Source organism: Rana temporaria, chromosome 3 (assembly GCF_905171775.1).
Source record: "Rana temporaria chromosome 3, aRanTem1.1, whole genome shotgun sequence".
NCBI classification, from domain to species: Eukaryota; Metazoa; Chordata; class Amphibia; order Anura; family Ranidae; genus Rana; species Rana temporaria.
Window position 1 is genome coordinate 379,191,940 of NC_053491.1, and position 16,911 is coordinate 379,208,850.

Below are 16,911 nucleotides of genomic sequence, written 5' to 3' on the forward strand. Positions count from 1 at the left end.
CCCTGTGGTGTTAAACCCTTTCATTGCTGGGTCATGCCCTAAATTTTTCACCGTTTTTGTTGTGTTTCACTTTTCTGTAACTCTTCACTATTTTCAACTACAGTTTGGATGTTTGTATAGGAACAAGATATGCATTTTTTTTTTTTTAAAACAGACAAATGGGGGGTGCTGCTCAAGGCGTCAGCTGGGTCCTCTCATGTAGTACACCACTGGGAGTGCTGGCAAGGACAGAGCTTGTTCAAATGATATAACAAAAAAAATAGGTCTCATGCGTCACATATTGCTGCAAAACCCTGTGGATATGTTAAATGACAGCCTCAATCTGGCTCCAGCAAAGCCACGCCCCCCAATGTGAAGCACGTTGGGGGCTTGGCTGATGCTGTCATTTCACATATTTACATTTCTGAAAGCACATTTGTCTTGCCCGCAAGACTTTACAGTGGACTTCCTATTTCAGGATCCACCATTGCTAGGTGGATAACACAACTCATCTGAAGCATTTACACCATAAAAGTACTTGCACTTACTACGTGCTCACTCCACTAGGATGAAAGGAGGTCCCTGGGCATTCTAACATTAAGATTCAGCTCTGTAAAGCCGCCACCTGCTCTTCTGTTTACACCATTTCCAAGTTCTACCAGGTGGATATCCAATCTTCTGCAGTTGCAGATTTTGGCAACAAGGTTCTTGCAGCAGCAATCTATGTTGACCCTCCTTATTGGGCCTGTTGGCACTGTTCTGTTTGCGTTTTGTTTTTTTCCCACCCCTATTATTCCTTGGAGATGTCCCTGGATCTATGAGCATCAAGACTGTGGTCTGTTCTGTACGATTAAATGCCACGATGCGAACAGGCATTTAATGAATGACAGGAAGCGCAATGAAATACCTAGAGCACTCATCAGTTCATTGGGAACTACAGGCCGTCCTCTGCAAAGGATGACTGTAGTTGTAGTTCATTAATTTGCCCACATGGCCACACTTTTTTTGAATGGTGACACCAGGTGCATGGTGAAGATCTCCAGGCCACTGTCACGAGGGGGGGGGAGCAAGCAGATGCTGAACATGTTACACCCTAAATATGTTCAGAAAGGTGAACTTGTCCTTTAAGATAAAAAGAAATGTGGACTTGCTTGTAAATTCCATATCCTGAAATAGTTGAGGACACAGTCCAGCTTCCCTTATGTTCTTGTGTTACATTACATTTCTTGTGGAAAAACTGAGCCTATAACCCAGGGTCTATAAATATTATTATGCCTGTGGCCTTTACTGTATTCCAAGGTTATGGAATTTACTAGGGCCGAAACAATTAATCGATTAAAATTTTCATAATCGATTAATCGGCCAGTAACATAATGGAGTTAAAAAAAAAAAAATTGGCCCTTTATAGTACAAAAAAAGCAAATGGCTACTGTAAATATTACTTTCACTGTCCCACAGTAAAAAAATTAACCCCTTACAGTAGCGATTATTTGCTCTTTTTTGTACGTACTTTTGTTTTTTTAACCCATTATGTTACTAAACATTTCAGGCCTGGGTTTACACCTCCGGTTTTTTTTTTTTGGTGCTTTTTGCAGGAACACACTACAGTTCATTTACATGTTTTCCTATGGGACACGTTCACAGCCATGATTTATTTTTGTGTATTTGGAAAGGGCAAGGACTATTTAACACGAAACGGTGCTATTTTTTTTTTGTTCAATATACTTCAATGGAGAAGCTGCAGAAAAGCATGTAATGTGTTTTTGCGGCAATTTGTGTTTTGTAATCTGCCCAACAAATTGGCCCAAAAAAAAGTAAAACTGATATAATTTTTTTTTTTAAGACCAGATTATCCGATTTAATCGAAAAAATAATCGGCCAACTAATCGATCATGAAAATAATCGTTAGTTGCAGCCCTAGCATTTACAAGGTGACTCAATATTCCTCTCTGACCCTCTTCCCCTCCCTTTCTTCCTCTTTCAAAAATATGCAATTTTCCCTGTATAGTGTTTAGGAAGGAAGCATCACTTCCCTTTGATAATGTATGAATCATGTGTTTTGCTGCTTCATTGCTTTTGGAATGCTAGATGGTTTTTTGTTTTTTAGAAATCTGTTGCGAAGCCTATGGTAAAGCTTTTTCTTTCTTGTCCATTGAAAGATTCAGGTTATACTGCTGCCTACAGGAGGATTGGACATTGGCAAAACTAGTAACCCAGGCCCTAGTATAACCTCTCTCCAACCCAGAATGCCTCAAAAAACATTTTTTTTAATTTTTTTTTTTGCTAGGGTCTTGGGAGGATGGAAAACTTTTCTTCCTTTGTCTTGCTATATCATTTATTGAATTGATTTTTACATAGCAACTATCTAAATCACCCTTTCTCAGTTAGTCCCCATTCACACTGAGGAGTTTTTCAAAAAACTCCTGCCCTGCAGTCTCAGTGCGAAAGCCTGAGCTGGAGTGGTGCGCTAGCAGGACCACTCCAAATGTCCTGCTAGCAGCATCTTTTGAGCGATGTGTTTACCGCTCCTTTCCATTGAAAGAAATGGGAAACTACGGTAATACGCCTCTGCAGAGGCGCATTGCCGCCGGTATTAACCCTTTTCCGGCCGCTAGCCAGGGTTAAAACCGCACCGTTAGCGGCCAAATACCGCGGCAATTCTGACGCCCCCATTTTGGGGAATGTTTGGAGCCTTATGCTTCAATTGTGACGGCTTGTTACAAGCATCTGTTTGTATAGACCCATGTGGGACATAGATGTTTAGAGCACTCTGGTTGCGCAGCACTGATGACATATCTAAAGCGCATCTACTTGCTTGGCCTTCAAGGGATGTTGTCTTTTGGGCCCTGCACTTGACACCATGATTAGTAATGTCATGGGAGGCCAGAGCATACTCCTGCCTCATCGTAGGAGGTCTGGGGAGAGGTCAGCTGAATATGACCCTTGTATTTCTACTTCTGCAGTAGATACTCTTAGGCCCCTAGAGCTTGAATTCCACTCAGCCTGTAGGGCTTGAACTTTAGAGGTTGGATAAACTTTCTGAACAGTACATCTAGTTCTACACGTGGGGGTTGATTATGCATCCTGACAGGTGTTGGGGTAATTTGCCTTTCAGAGAGCCTTCCCTTTAAGCCCACAGGCTAATCCCTTGCCTCTGGTGCCACCTTCAGTTCTGGATCTCATCTGTGCCACTGCTCAAGACTGCACCTCTCCTAGACTCCTTAAGTTCTTCTCACCCTTGTACCTCTAACTTCAGTCCATATGTTAACTAAGGTTCTAGAACTGTGCCCTATCTGGCCCTTCACTCCCTTCCTAAAGACAATCAACTTAACTCATGGTACGTGTAGTGATGGAAAGGCCTGGGAAAATTATATTTATTTTCTTTTCCTGGGGGGGTGGGAGATATAAAATATTTACCATTGTAAAAGAACATATTCTATATCTATGGCATTCATATAACCTGAAACCCTCAATGAAAGCTTTCTGAAATTTTATGTAAAGTCTTAAAAGAGGTTGTAAACCTATGCGGAGATACAAAGGCATAATGAGCTAATATGCAGAGCATATTTGCTCATTTATGATATACTTGCTTTAATTCGAAGCGGTCCTAGCACATCGCTTTGGCCAACATGTCTCCCGGAGTTACTTCCGGGTATCACGTGCTCCAGAGCTATGATTAGCCTGGGCCGCGATGACGTCATTCCTGCATGTCGGTAATGACGCAAACAAGCTGTTACTACAAGTGGTTGTAAAGGGTTTACAGCCACTTTAAATTTGTTGCAAATCCTGGAATACAGTTTAAGTAACACTGTACTTAACGCAGTTCTCAAACAATAGAAATATGTATTTCTGCCACTAGGAGGCACTGCAAGGGGAGTCTGAAGTTTAGTTCGCTTGTACCTATTATTACAGTTGGGTAGGGGTGCAACGGATCAAAAAATTCACGGTTCGGATCGTTCCTCGGATCGGATCATTTTTCGGATCAGCAAAAAAAAATTGCAGCCTCACTGTGCCCCAAATTGCCGTCTCACTTTGCCCCAAATTGCAGCCTCGCCAGGGCGGAGGAAGTGAGAGGGCAGCCAGCAGGGCTGGATTTCCTTTCCCTGCCACCCCAAGGCCAGGTTCTGCAATGCACCCCCTCCCCACCAACCGAACCCCCCCCCCCGGAGAATAGAAATTGGATGGCAGGGGCGGCATGGTTAGTTCAAATATTTGTATCTTTTTTTATTTTTTTATTACATTATCACTTTTTTTTGTAGCTTGTCATTTTATTTTTGTATAATTTTCTTATTTTTAATATTTTTCTTCTTTACTTTTTAATTACTCATTTTATTAATTGAATTATTATTTCTTACATTTAACTTTATTGCTATCACACAAGATAAAACAATTCCCTGTGTCATAGCAATTGGAGGCGACAGGTTCTCTTTGTTGACCCTGTCACCTCACCTAACAAGTTGTTATGCACGATCTCCGCTCACTGTACCACCCCAACAAATAGAAGCAAGGAGTCAGACCAAACGATCCAACCTGCATGATGCCAGTTCAGCCATTGGCATTTTCTCCCCATACACAGATAACAGTATTGTACTGTGATTGTCGGGTGCAAAAATGTATTAGTACTTTAAATGTTAGCTTATGCAGAAGTTTGTGAAATTAGTCCTCACAGTTGAGATGGGAAGAGCTCAGCTCACCCCTCTCACTGTATGCTATTTGCGGCAGGGACGGAGACTCGGCAGCTGGAGGGAGGAGGTGGGGACAGAACCGGGGGGGGGGGGGGGGCGGACGGACGGCAGCACATTCTCTGCTAGAAACAACTCACCGCCGTATGTTAAAACATCTTCACGCTGCTCGCACACAGCCCCACCTCCTCCTAACCCCACGCTGGGATAGACAGAACACATCAGCGCATTGGACACGCATTCTGTCTATCACAGCGTGGTTAGGAGCAGGCGGGGCGGAGACAATTTCAATGTGTTTTTTACCGCTTTGCTCTGCTCTGCAGTCCCGCGGCACGCCGCTGATCGCGTATGTGCCGATCCGAAGTCATTGATCCGTGCGGATCACGGATCAATGACGATCCGTTGCACCCCTACAGTTGGGTGATTGTTGTGCTACACAGTAGATGATATTTTCCATATTGATGGGTAATATGGAAAACTTGTCTGACAAATTTATTTATATGTATGTATGCATGTCCTTCTCTCAAAGTAGTGAGACCAACATCTAGAGTTTGGAAACATTTCCACAGTACAATTTCTTGAGAGCAAAGCAGAAATGTGAACAATATAGTGAGAAGAAATATTTTTCAAATGTCACAAGGATGACAAAGCCAATCCTGGCATGCCAGAGGTGCCCTAAAGACATTAAAAAGGTAGCTTTTTTTTTTTTTTTTTTTTTTTCCCCTCCAGAAACATGGCTTCAAAATTTCTGGAAAATTTATATCTCTAGGTATGTTTTACCTCTCAATGCCCTTCTCCTCCAGAGGGACCTGCTCTAGCCTTTTGCATACAATTAAAGTCAGCAGCTACAAATACTGCTGACCTTTTAATAAAAGGACATTCGCTTGTCCAGGGGTTCAGCACTGTGCTCTCCCAAACCACCTCTTTGGTCTTCGGGTCCCTGGAACACAGCCTTCTGGGATCTGTAATGTGTATCGGTTTCCCATCCAGATCACCTGTTCCTTATCCTCCTGAAACAAATGGCAATAATAGAAAAGAAGGGGAGACATAAAGTGGAACTTCCCCTTTATGGTGAAGTTCCGTTTTTTTTTGTTTGTTTTTGTCCAAATATTTTATTTAAACTGCCAAAAGGCGAGTCCGGGTTACTATAGGAACAATGTGAAACGGATACATTACAATTGCAAAGAAAAAAGACAACATGGATCAGAAGGTGTAAAGTAAAATATATGCAACAATGGCAGTATACATTCCATATAGGATTAAACTATGCATTGTAATCTCTAAAGAATAGGTTACAGGTAGCAAATCCTTGAATCGTCGTCCCGATTTTCCATTATCTTGGATACAGGGAAAAGAAAAGGGGTGGGGGGTCGACTAGAGCAGCAGAGACGAAAGGGGGGGGGGGGTGGAGGGGGTCCTGGGACAGCAAGGTGCCTATTCATAGAAACACTGTTCAATAGTCATGGGCCAAGTAGGGTTAGGCCTTTCTTCAGAGAGGATAAACTATTTTTCATAATTGATTGTCAATTAATTGATTCGTTGTTTCGGTCCTAGTGCAGTGTTTTGCGCCAAACATATCTTTTGGAATTATGGCTGAAAATTTTCAACCTTGGTTTCATCAGACCATAACCCATTTTTCCACATGCTTTTAAAGACTTCAGATGTGTTTTTGCAAAGGTTTCCCTCTTGCTACTCTACCACGTTTCCCAGACATATGAAGCATACAGGAGATTGTTGTCGCATGTAACCACCCAGCCAGTACTTGCCAGATCTTCCTGCAGCTCATTTAATGCTCTTGGCAGCCTTCCTAACCAGTTTTATTCTAATCTTTTCATCAATTTTGGAGGGACATCCAGTTCTTGATAATGTCAATGTGCCATATTTCCTCCACTTGTTGATGACGGTCTTTACTGTGTTCCATGTAGAGGTGCACGATTCTGGCCAAAATGAGAATCACAATTTTTTTTGCTTAGAATAAAAGATCACGATTTTCTAAAATCTTTTACATTTATACCAAAAAAATTGGGCTAACTTTACTGGCTTGTGTGTGTTTAATAATTTTTTTTTACTTTTAAAGGTTTTTATTGAACAATTTACAGTTTAAACATATTTCTGCAGGTTATAAGGCAATACTGTAGAAATGCATAGAAGATATGTGGCTCATGTACATGTAAATACAACAAGTCGGGAACTCATACAAGTTAAACCAGATACTTAACAAATCACAGTTGGGCGGAAACCTTTTTATCTATGCTAATCACGGGGTTCCTCACTGGGAGGGGTTATGACTCTATGAACCCCCAGTGCATGTGTCCGTGGACGCAAGCCACCTGTCCCAGATTTTGCTGTACTTATCTGGGCAACCTCTGTTGATGTATATAAACTTCTTGTAGGGCAGTGTGCTATTTATATCTATTTTCCAGTCATTGAAGCTGGGGGGAACGGGTCTCATCCACCGCCTGGCTATAATTTTCCTTGCAGAGAACAGTGTTTCATGTAGGAATGTTTTGGTGAATTTGTCCATCTCAGAGTCGGGGAATATCCCTAGTAGACATTGTTTGGGGTCAAGGGGGATCCCATGTCATCATGTAGGAAGTCCACAATCTGCTTCCACAGACCCTGAAGGACCGGGCACGCCCAAATTAAGTGGGGAAAAAGGAACCCATCACCTGTTTACACAAGGTAGACTGTTGCCTAAAGCGGGCTACTGGGGTAACATATGCTTGGTGCACAATATACAACTGGGTCAACCTGTCAGAGTTTGGGGGATACCGCCTTGCATGAGTCAAGTGCTTCACTCCACTCGTCATCCTTCAGCAGGCCCACCTCCCTTTCCCATCTTGGTTTAAGATTGTAGGCTAGCACAGTTAACGATTGGGTCAGGAGCATGACGTAAAAATCCAAAATCCGACCCCTTAACTATTGCCATAACGACATTAGGAGTGGACTGTGGTAAAGGCTGGGTGAACTGTGCCTGGACTGCATGGTGTACCTGTAAGAATTGGAAGAGTAGTGAATTGGGCAGTAGGAACTCATTTTGGAGTCTCAAGTTTTTAAGCGTGCCGTTTGAAAATATGTGGTGCAAGTAATATATCCCATGTTCGCTCCATATGTTTGTGTTAGGGATCGAGAAACTCTGGAAGTATTTTATTGTGCCATAGAGGGGTATAATCGTTGTGGGTAGGGGTCCCCAACATCTTGGCGGCAATGTCCCATATGCGCCTGTATTGGTAGAGGAGAGACCCACGGCCACCCCCCCCTGTGGCCCACTGCGACTGCAGTAAGTGGATCAGTGGTCAGTTGCGCCCACTGGGGGCAGAGGAGCGTGAGGAATCTTAGTCTGTCTGTTTTATCAGTGTGGTATAGCTGAGACAGTTGGGATGCAAGGTAATAGAGATTCAGGTCCGGGAGGGCCGTCTTCCCCCCCCCCCCCCCCCCCCCAGGTCAATGGGGTTCTTAAGGACTCTACAGGCCAGCTTATGTCTGTTGGTGCCCCAGATGTCCCAAGTATGGCTTCCATTGATTTAAAAAGTTTTAAGGGCAAGTATACGGGTGTATGCCAGAGTATGTACAGTATTTTGGGAAGTAGTATCATTTTTACAATATTAATGCGTCCCCATACACCAAGGGGCAGTCTCGCCCACACCTGAGTCCTAGACTTGATGAGATTGAAAAGGGGCTCTATGTTCAGTGATATATAGTCAGCCGGTGTCCCATTCACTAACACTCCAAGATATTTAATAGTGTTTACTCGCTGAAGAGGTAACTGGTTCTGTAGCTTGGGAGAGGGGAAGCTGTCCATGGGGAGTATTTGGGATTTTTCCCAATTAATTTTGAGGCCGGAAAACTGGCCAAAATGTTCGATCATGTGTAGTGCCCTCTGAAGGGATGTGGCGGAGTCGGCTAGATACAGTAGTGTGTCATCTGCATATAGGCTAATTTTCTCAGTCAGGGATCCAAGGCAAAGACCCTGGATCTTGGGGTCGTCTCTAATGGAAATTGCAAGTGGCTCCGCCGCCAGAGCATAAAGGAGCGGGGACAGTGGGCAGCCCTGTCTAGTGCCCCTGGACAGGTCGAACCTCTGGGAAGCCCTCCCGTTGGCCACTACCTTTACCCTTGGGCTCCAGATATAGCAGTTGCACCCACTTAATAAAGTAGGGCCCAAAGCCAAATTTGCGTAAGCATCCCCAGAGGTATCTCCACTCCACCGGTGTTTAATTCATTTTAATTGTGTTTTACACACTGTGTGTGTGTGTGTGTGTGTGTGTGTGTGGTTTTTTATTTTTTTGTTTAGGGGGGGGGGGGGCAGAGTACATGGCACTACACTGTGCTGTTTAATCTGCTTTAAGGGACCAGGATCTGTTTGTTAGCCCAAAATAAATAAAAAAGGATTTTAAGGCAAAACGTGAATGAAATTTTATATATACTTTTTTTTTTTTTTTTCTTGCAGTCCGAACCAGGCAAAGTGACAGCAGCCGTGGAGGCAGCTTTAGATGCGGGGTACAGGCATTTGGACTGCGCCTATGTGTATCAGAATGAGAGCGAAGTCGGAGCGGGCATTCAGAAGAAGATCAAAGAGGGTGTCGTGAAAAGGGAAGACCTTTTCATCACCAGCAAGGTAAAACTTTTAAATTTGTAAAAATATTTGCCTAGCTAGTTGAATGTATCTCCTAAATGCTATATATTTCCCTGCACCTCTTCTGAAAAGTACGGTACCCAAAACCACTTGGGCAAAGTTTCCATTACGAGATCTGTAAGGTGCTGAAATGTGGTCATAGAATATCAAGGATGTTTTAACCACTTCCATACAGGGCATTTGCATTTTCACCCCCTTCCTGCCCAGACCAATTTAGTTTTCAGCGCTGTCGCACTTTGAATGACAATTGCGCGGTCATGCGACGTGGCTCCCAAACAGAATTTGACTTTTTTTTTTATTATTTTTTTTTTTTCACAAATTGAGCTTTCTTTTGGTGGTATTTGATCACCTCTGCAGTTTTTATTTTTAGCGCTATAAACAAAAGTAGAGCGACAATTTAGAAAAAAAACACCTTTTTTTATTTTAATAAATATCGTGTTTTTTTTTTTATATAGGTCGATACGTATTTTTCTACATATTTTTGGTAAAAAAAAATCTAAGCACATTTGATCATTTTGCGCAAAAGTTCTAGCCTCTACAAAGTAGGGGATAGAATTATGGCATTTTTTTACTAGTAATGGCGGTGCTCTGCGATTTTTATTTTATTGTGACATTGCGGCGGACATATCGGACACTTTTTGGGACCATTCACATTTATACAGCGATTAGTGATATAAAACTGCACTGATTACTGTGTAAATGTGACTGGCAGGGAAAGGGTTAACACTAGGCTGCTGAAGGGGTTCATATGTTCCCTAAAGTGTGTTCTAACTGATTGCGGGCAATCGCAGTCGCCGGGCACGCGCACCGGGTCCCGAGCAATGCGGCGGGGGTGCGCGCAGCCGCCCGGAAAAGGCAAGGACGTCATATGACGTCCACCCGAAGGGAGGGTTCCCCGCCGATGTCATTTTACAATGACTCGGTAGGGAAAGTGTTAAACAAGGAGCAACAAGTACTAATCTTGAGTGGAGCACACACTTGCTGATCCGCGAGAGGCCCACACAATTCAAACCTAAAGTATCAATTTTTGAAGGGGTTGATGACAAGTTTATTCAGAATTCTTTGAGATGACAGCTGTGAGAATTTCCTGTTCATCCAGGTTCTGTCCACTAACATTTTGCAGTGGAATTTCAGAAATAAGAGCCTGACACCTGATTCCACTCAATACTGAATATTTGCTGACTTGCCCAAAAAATGCTAGCTGCCTGTCTGACATTTGTACTTTTGAGTCTGTCACCTAGAACAACTACACCCATCAGGAAGATCAGAGAAAAGTTGGAAGCCCTTAAATGTTTTGGGTCAGTGATCTAAAGGTATGGCGGGAAGAGTGTCAACTGACAGCTATGCAACTAGGAATTCCAAAAGGTGGTGTCGGCAGCGACAGTCTCGTGTTACTCTTATGACAGGTCTTCTGTTTGCAATTGAGTGCTATTGTCTTCTATTTGTAGCTATGGTCCACTTTCCATGCGAAGTCTCTGGTGAAAGGAGCCTGTCAGTTAACACTTGCTGATTTGAAGCTTGGTTACCTGGACCTGTATCTGATCCACTGGCCAACAGGATTTAAGGTATTTATTTGCATGTATGTTTGGAGGTACTAAAGCATACATGAACCTGTACACAGGCTCTCAAAAGATCCTTAGCAGACCTAGTGAGATATTTTGTTTGCAATCAAGTTTTCTTTACACCATCTGTTTCGTATATTATAACCTGGTTTAGCTACAGGAAACTTTTTTTTCATTGAGCTTTGTAATTCAGAGAACATGGCTTAGAAGTCATCACATGAAAGTAAACAAACAGTAAATGGTTATGCTTAAAGTGGAGGTTCACCCTAAAAATCATCTATATACCATTAGATCCAGCATACTGCTGACATCTACAGTATGCTGTTGTTTTTTTTTTTTTTTTTTCCCCGCTGTACTTGCTGTCTTATAGTTCTTTTCATCCGAGTTCTCACTCCCGCAGGGAGTAGGCGTTCCTATGAAGAGGGGTAGATGATTGACGTGCGGGTAAGGTACGTCACACGTTTTGAAAATAGACGAACTAGGACTCTGCGCTATACGGCGCCTGCCGTGTAGAGCTGACTGCGCAGGCGCCGTATAATGCCGAGTCCCATATCGTCTATTTTCGGAACACGTGACGCGCCTTACCCGCACGTCAATCATCTACGCATCTTAATAGAACGCCTACTCCCCGGGGCAGTGAGAACCAGGGTAAAAAGAACCTATAAGAAGTTATGTAGCGCAGGGGAAAAAAAAAAATATCAGCATACTGTAGATGTCAGCAGTATGCTGGATGTAACTGTATATAATTGTTTTACGGTGAACCTCCGCTTTAAGTAATTGTTTTCTGACACTGTAGTATTGAAGGGGGGTATATTAGAGGAGATTACCCTCTTCCTGCTGAGCTTGCACCTGCTTGCGGCCTCAAGGAAGTGGGTCATTATGTATCCACAGCAGCATTTGTGTTGAGAGTGCACACTTGCCAAACGTTTTGGGTCTCATTCTAATGATCAAGAGGCCCAATTCCTGATTGGCTATCATAGTGATCAGTCACTGTACAGACCACCCCCTCCCGATTTTCTCCTCCTTGAATGGTGAAAAAGGTGTGTGTGTGTGTGTGTGTGTGTGTGTGTGTGTATATATATATATATATATATATATATATATATATATATATATATATATATATATATATATATATATATATGTGTGTATATGTATATGTGTGTATTTTCTTGCTAAAGGAGAAAATTATAAATGTGTGTGTGTGTGTGTATAAAAATAAAACTTATTTATGAAAAAAGTCAAAATGCATATGGTTTCTGGTCCCTACTATGGGAACCAACAACAAATAATGTTAGGAGAACTTATTTGGGGTTTTTGAAAAAGTGTAAGTTTTTTCTTTGATAAAAAAAATAAATAAAAATCTGAAAATGTCCATTACCACTTGCCACCAAATAAAAGCCCACTTTGCCCTGAAACAAAACGAGGTATAATTCACCTGGATACACTTAAAGCGGATCTCCACTCTAAAGTGGAGTCCCGCTGATCGGCACCCTCCCCCCCTCCGGTGTCACATTTGACACCTTTCAGGGGGGAGGGGGGTGCAGATACCTGTCTACAGACAGGTATCTGCACCCACTTCCGGCCCTACGATACGGGCAAAAGACGGGTTTTTTCTCCGCTTCCCGTCGCCCCCCCGTTGTATGCTGGGAACACTCGGCTCCCAGCACTCGGCGGGCGCAGCGCGACTCGCGCATGCGGCGTAGGGAACCGGGCAGTGAAGCCGGAGCGCTTCACTTCCTGGTTCCCTCACCGTGGATGGAGGGGGGAGCAGCAGGGTGACGAGCGATCGCTCGTCATCTGCTGCGATCGGCGCTGGACTCCAGGACAGGTAAGTGTCCTTATATTAAAAGTCAGCAGCTGCAGTATTTGTAGCTGCTGGCTTTTAATATATATTTTTAGTGGCACATCCGCTTTAAGTAATTATGGTGATTAGTACAGTTTTACTAACCCTAGTCAAAGGTGCCAAACTGTGTTTGGGCATTAGATTTGTTTTATTTTTTTTGTCATGAAGAGGGTTAAGGCCCCTTTCAGGTGAACCTATTTTGAAGCTCCATGTAAGTCTATAGGCAGACAGACTGACATTTGTCCATTTACTTATCTTCAAGTACTTTCAGGTCTTTTCCTTTTTTTTTTTTTTTTTTTTTTTTTTTTTAGACCTAAACATGACGACATCAGAGGTAGTCTGTGTTTTCATCCAGCCCTCAGGTTTTTAAAGAAAAACATTTGTCTCGTTGTGCTAGAATTCAGCAGATGGATCTGTTCATGGATGAGGGCTGTTAATCACTTCAATATGGGACACTTTGCACCCCCTTTCAGCCCAGGCTAATTTTCAGCGCTGTCGCACTTTGAAACACAATTGCGCGGTCATGCAATACTGTAACCAAACTAATTTTTTTGAGACAGATGGAGCTTTCTTTTGGTGGAATTTAATCACCACTGGGTTTATTATTTTTTTTTCTAAACACAAACGAAAAAGACCAAACATTTTGGGGAATTTTTTTATACTTTTTTTTTTTTCTTGGTTTATGTTATAACATTTTGCAAAAAAGTAAATGTTCTTCATGATGGGCCGCACTGATGATTACAAGTGTAAACAATGTACACTGTGCCCTGTCCAATTTGCCGTCTATCTGCTCTCCTTTCCTCATACAGACATGGCGTGTGAGAAAAGCAATGCCAATGGCGACAAGTCTGTTTACATGTGACCAGCTTTGATTGGATCAAATGGCTATTATGATTGGCCCTTTACTGCGATCTGTGATTAGCTGTGTCTGAAGGTCACAGTAGTCGCAGATCGCACCCCAGGGGGGCACGTGGAAGGACGTCCAAGGACGTCCTATGTGCATATATATATATATATATATATATGTGCTGTAGCCATATTTCGACTATAGTGCGGTTGGGAACCGGTTAAACCGGACCTGACAGTGTATGTGGAAAAAGGGGCCAACCTTAAAGATTGTATTTTTTAAAAGTGAAATGGGTCAATATTCAAAACTAAGGTCTATATTTTATATGCCTTTTGCAGGCTGGAGATGCATTATTTCCCACTGATGATCAAGGACTTGTGGTCCAAAGTGAAACGGACTTCTTAGACACATGGGAGGTAGGTGTATGCTTTTATCTCCTCAAATTGTACATTTTCAGCTTATGGATGGATACATGGATACTTTATGCTCCTTTTTGGGAGCTTCAAAACTGGACAAAACATTAAAAGTAAGTTAAGAGCTGAGACCTGTTTGCTTGTCTTTCTTAACTGTCTGTCTAACTTTTTCCTATCTCCCTCCCCAGGCAATGGAGGATCTTGTGGATGCTGGGCTGGTGAAAGCCATTGGAATATCTAACTTCAACCATGAACAAATTGAGCGGTTGTTGAATAAGCCAAACTTGAAACACAAACCAGCTGTCCACCAGGTACTCGCTGATTTTCATGCGTTTTCTGTAAATTTGAGTTGTCCTGCTGTCCAAAAGCAAAATTCACCAGTAAAAATAAAACATGGATAATTCATGCTATGGGAAATGATTACACTCAGGATGCTAACTCACTGTAAGATGGCTTCAGCTCAAATGGACTTAATTGTTGAGGCAATTAAGCCAGCTAGGGTGTGAAATGCATCTGAGGAACCTCTTCTGCGGGTGGAGAGCAGAGCTGAAGCCCTCTTAAATTAACTGGGTACGTTTTGGTGTCCTGTGTGCAATCGGTTACCATTTTCTTATAGAGTATTGTAGCCTAAACCAGCTTATCTGCACCATTTCATTACATGTTGACTGATATCAGTGATAGGGGTATTAGAACATTACTTTATTTGTCCACCTGGATAACTTGTTTTTTGTCTTCCAATAGTTTGAATGTCATCCTTACCTAACCCAGCAGAAGCTTATCGATTACTGCCAGTCCAAAGGCATTGCAGTGACTGCTTACAGCCCCTTGGGATCTCCAGACCGACCCTGGTAAGACAAATCCTTGAATTTTTTATTTATTTTTTTAAATGCTTTCTCTAAATTTTGTAGACTGTAAAATTCATATATTCTATTAAATATTTATTTTCAACTTTTAAAGTGGTGGTAAACTAATTTTAATTTTTTTTTCCCAACAATACATTTTTGAGTTATGCTATTTCTCTTTCGTTCATAGACGGACACAGCATCCTTTGACCTTAGGGTTATGTTCCTCCTACCAGGAGATTTTAGGCAGAATTCTTACAGCACCCAAGGTGTTAAAACTTTCCTTCATGCCGCTCCTCCCAGGGGGCGTGGCTCCCCCAGGCATAACCCACACCCTGCTTCAGCAGCTTCAGTTTGTTTCTGCCTAACCGTCAGGAGAGTCAGGCTCTCTCTGGAGTCCTGGACTCTGGAGTTTTTTCTTGCAAAATTTTTTTTGCATTTTGCGAGTTTTTTCTCGCTTTTTTATTTTATTTTTATTTTTGAATCCTGCGATTCTTCTATCAACAGCCGACTGGGTGACAGGCTGGGTCCTCGACCCTTGTAGTCCCCCCAGGTTCGGCCTTCGAGCGTGTGCCGGCCCTCAGCTCCGCTTTGGGACGTCCACGACAGGCCCCATTGCTCCAGGGGCGGCCGGGGAACTTCGGTTCTAGGGCACACATATGACCGGTCTCTATGGCCTTGTCACAGTGTGTCTGGCTGACAGCCATGCCGTTCGCGGACGTTGGTTCTGTCTGGGATACCTCCAGCCGGGTAGTCGCAGGACAGGTAAGTAGTGGCCCCTTACTCAGGTAAGTGGTCTGGCTGGAATGTTTTCCCTTGGGAGGTCGACTGAGGGTTTTCCCCTGCTTTCCTCTCTCCCTTATTCCTCTCCCTCCTTCCCCTTTGGGTGACGGCTGTGCAGGGTTTTTTTTTTCCCTGGGGCTCATATTTTTTTACTCGGGTATGGCTGGGGCTGTTCTGTGTCACTGCAGGGGACTGTGGTGGACATTCTGGGCATTTTTGTGTGTGCTGTGTACTGTTTTTGGTGTACTGTCATTTTTGGGTACACTGTCTTTTTAAAACTGCGCAACGGCGGCCATTTTGCCGGAGCCGCGCTTGTATTATTCGGCGGCCATTTTCTTGTGGCCGGCGCCGTTTTCAGCACTAGTTCGGCCTCTAGTGGCCGTTTCGGCGGGGAAAAAAGACCGCGAATCATCTGAGGGGACAGACGCAGCGCTGCAGCTTCTCCTCAGCACACACTTGTCCTTCACAGACCGCGCTGTACCAGGGGGGTGGTGAGTCTCAGGGGGCCCCAGACTGTGCTCTAGCGGCCGGGAGGTGACCTGTGGGGGACTTTTTTCCTGCCATTGGCAGTGGGGGTGACACGGCAGCTGCAATATGGAGCCTGAATCAGGCCCCTCATTCCTCACAATGCCGGAATTAACCCTAAGCGCCCCTCCCCCTGCCACATCTGTTGAATCGGTGTCGGCTGTCCTGGAGTCTTTTCTCACCAGGTTTGAAGCTGCCAGTGCTCGGTTGGGGGGTAAAAAGCGCCCCCCCCCGGAGGCTGTTTCTGGGGATATCTCTGACGCAGAATCTGATAACGCTGTTGCTGCTTCTGGTTCTGTCATGTCAGAGGATGCGGGCTTAACCCACATGGACAGCGAGGATGACTCTGCTGCGGAGTCTGCTGACAAGGAATTTGTTGGAGCTCTTATTACTGCGGTGCGTGAGACTCTTCATTTAGAGGATGTGGCGGAGACACCAGCGGTGTCAGTCCCTTTTGGATTCCGCAAACCACCGCGTACCGCTAAGGTATTCCCTTGTGTTCCTTATTTGGACAATTTGTTGTATAAGGAATGGGATACACCGCAAAAGGCTTTTACTGTTCCTAAAAGCTTTGCTACCCGTTACCCCCTGGAGGAGGACTTTTTAAAAAAGTGGGTCACTCCTCCGTCGGTGGACCCTCCTGTGTCCAGACTGAGTAAGGCTACTACGTTGCCTGTGGAGGGGGCTCCTGCTTTCAAGGATCCCGCCGATAGGAGAGTGGAGGCCGTGGCCCGCTCCCTGTTCTCGGTGGTGGGTTCGGCGGTAAGGCCGGCTCTGGCCGGCGCCCTGGTTGCTC

General features: G+C 43.8%; 1 protein-coding gene across 1 annotated transcript in view; it reads left to right on the top strand.

Moving 5' to 3' along the window:
* Positions 1-16,911, top strand: part of LOC120932854 (aldo-keto reductase family 1 member B1-like) — a 61,480-nt gene that overhangs the window by 23,506 nt on the left and 21,063 nt on the right. Inside the window, exons 2-6 of the mRNA XM_040345643.1 lie at positions 9,112-9,279; positions 10,746-10,862; positions 13,891-13,968; positions 14,154-14,276; positions 14,707-14,813. Of these exons, the coding sequence (XP_040201577.1) occupies positions 9,112-9,279; positions 10,746-10,862; positions 13,891-13,968; positions 14,154-14,276; positions 14,707-14,813 (593 nt within the window). The remainder of the gene's footprint in view (positions 1-9,111; positions 9,280-10,745; positions 10,863-13,890; positions 13,969-14,153; positions 14,277-14,706; positions 14,814-16,911) is intronic.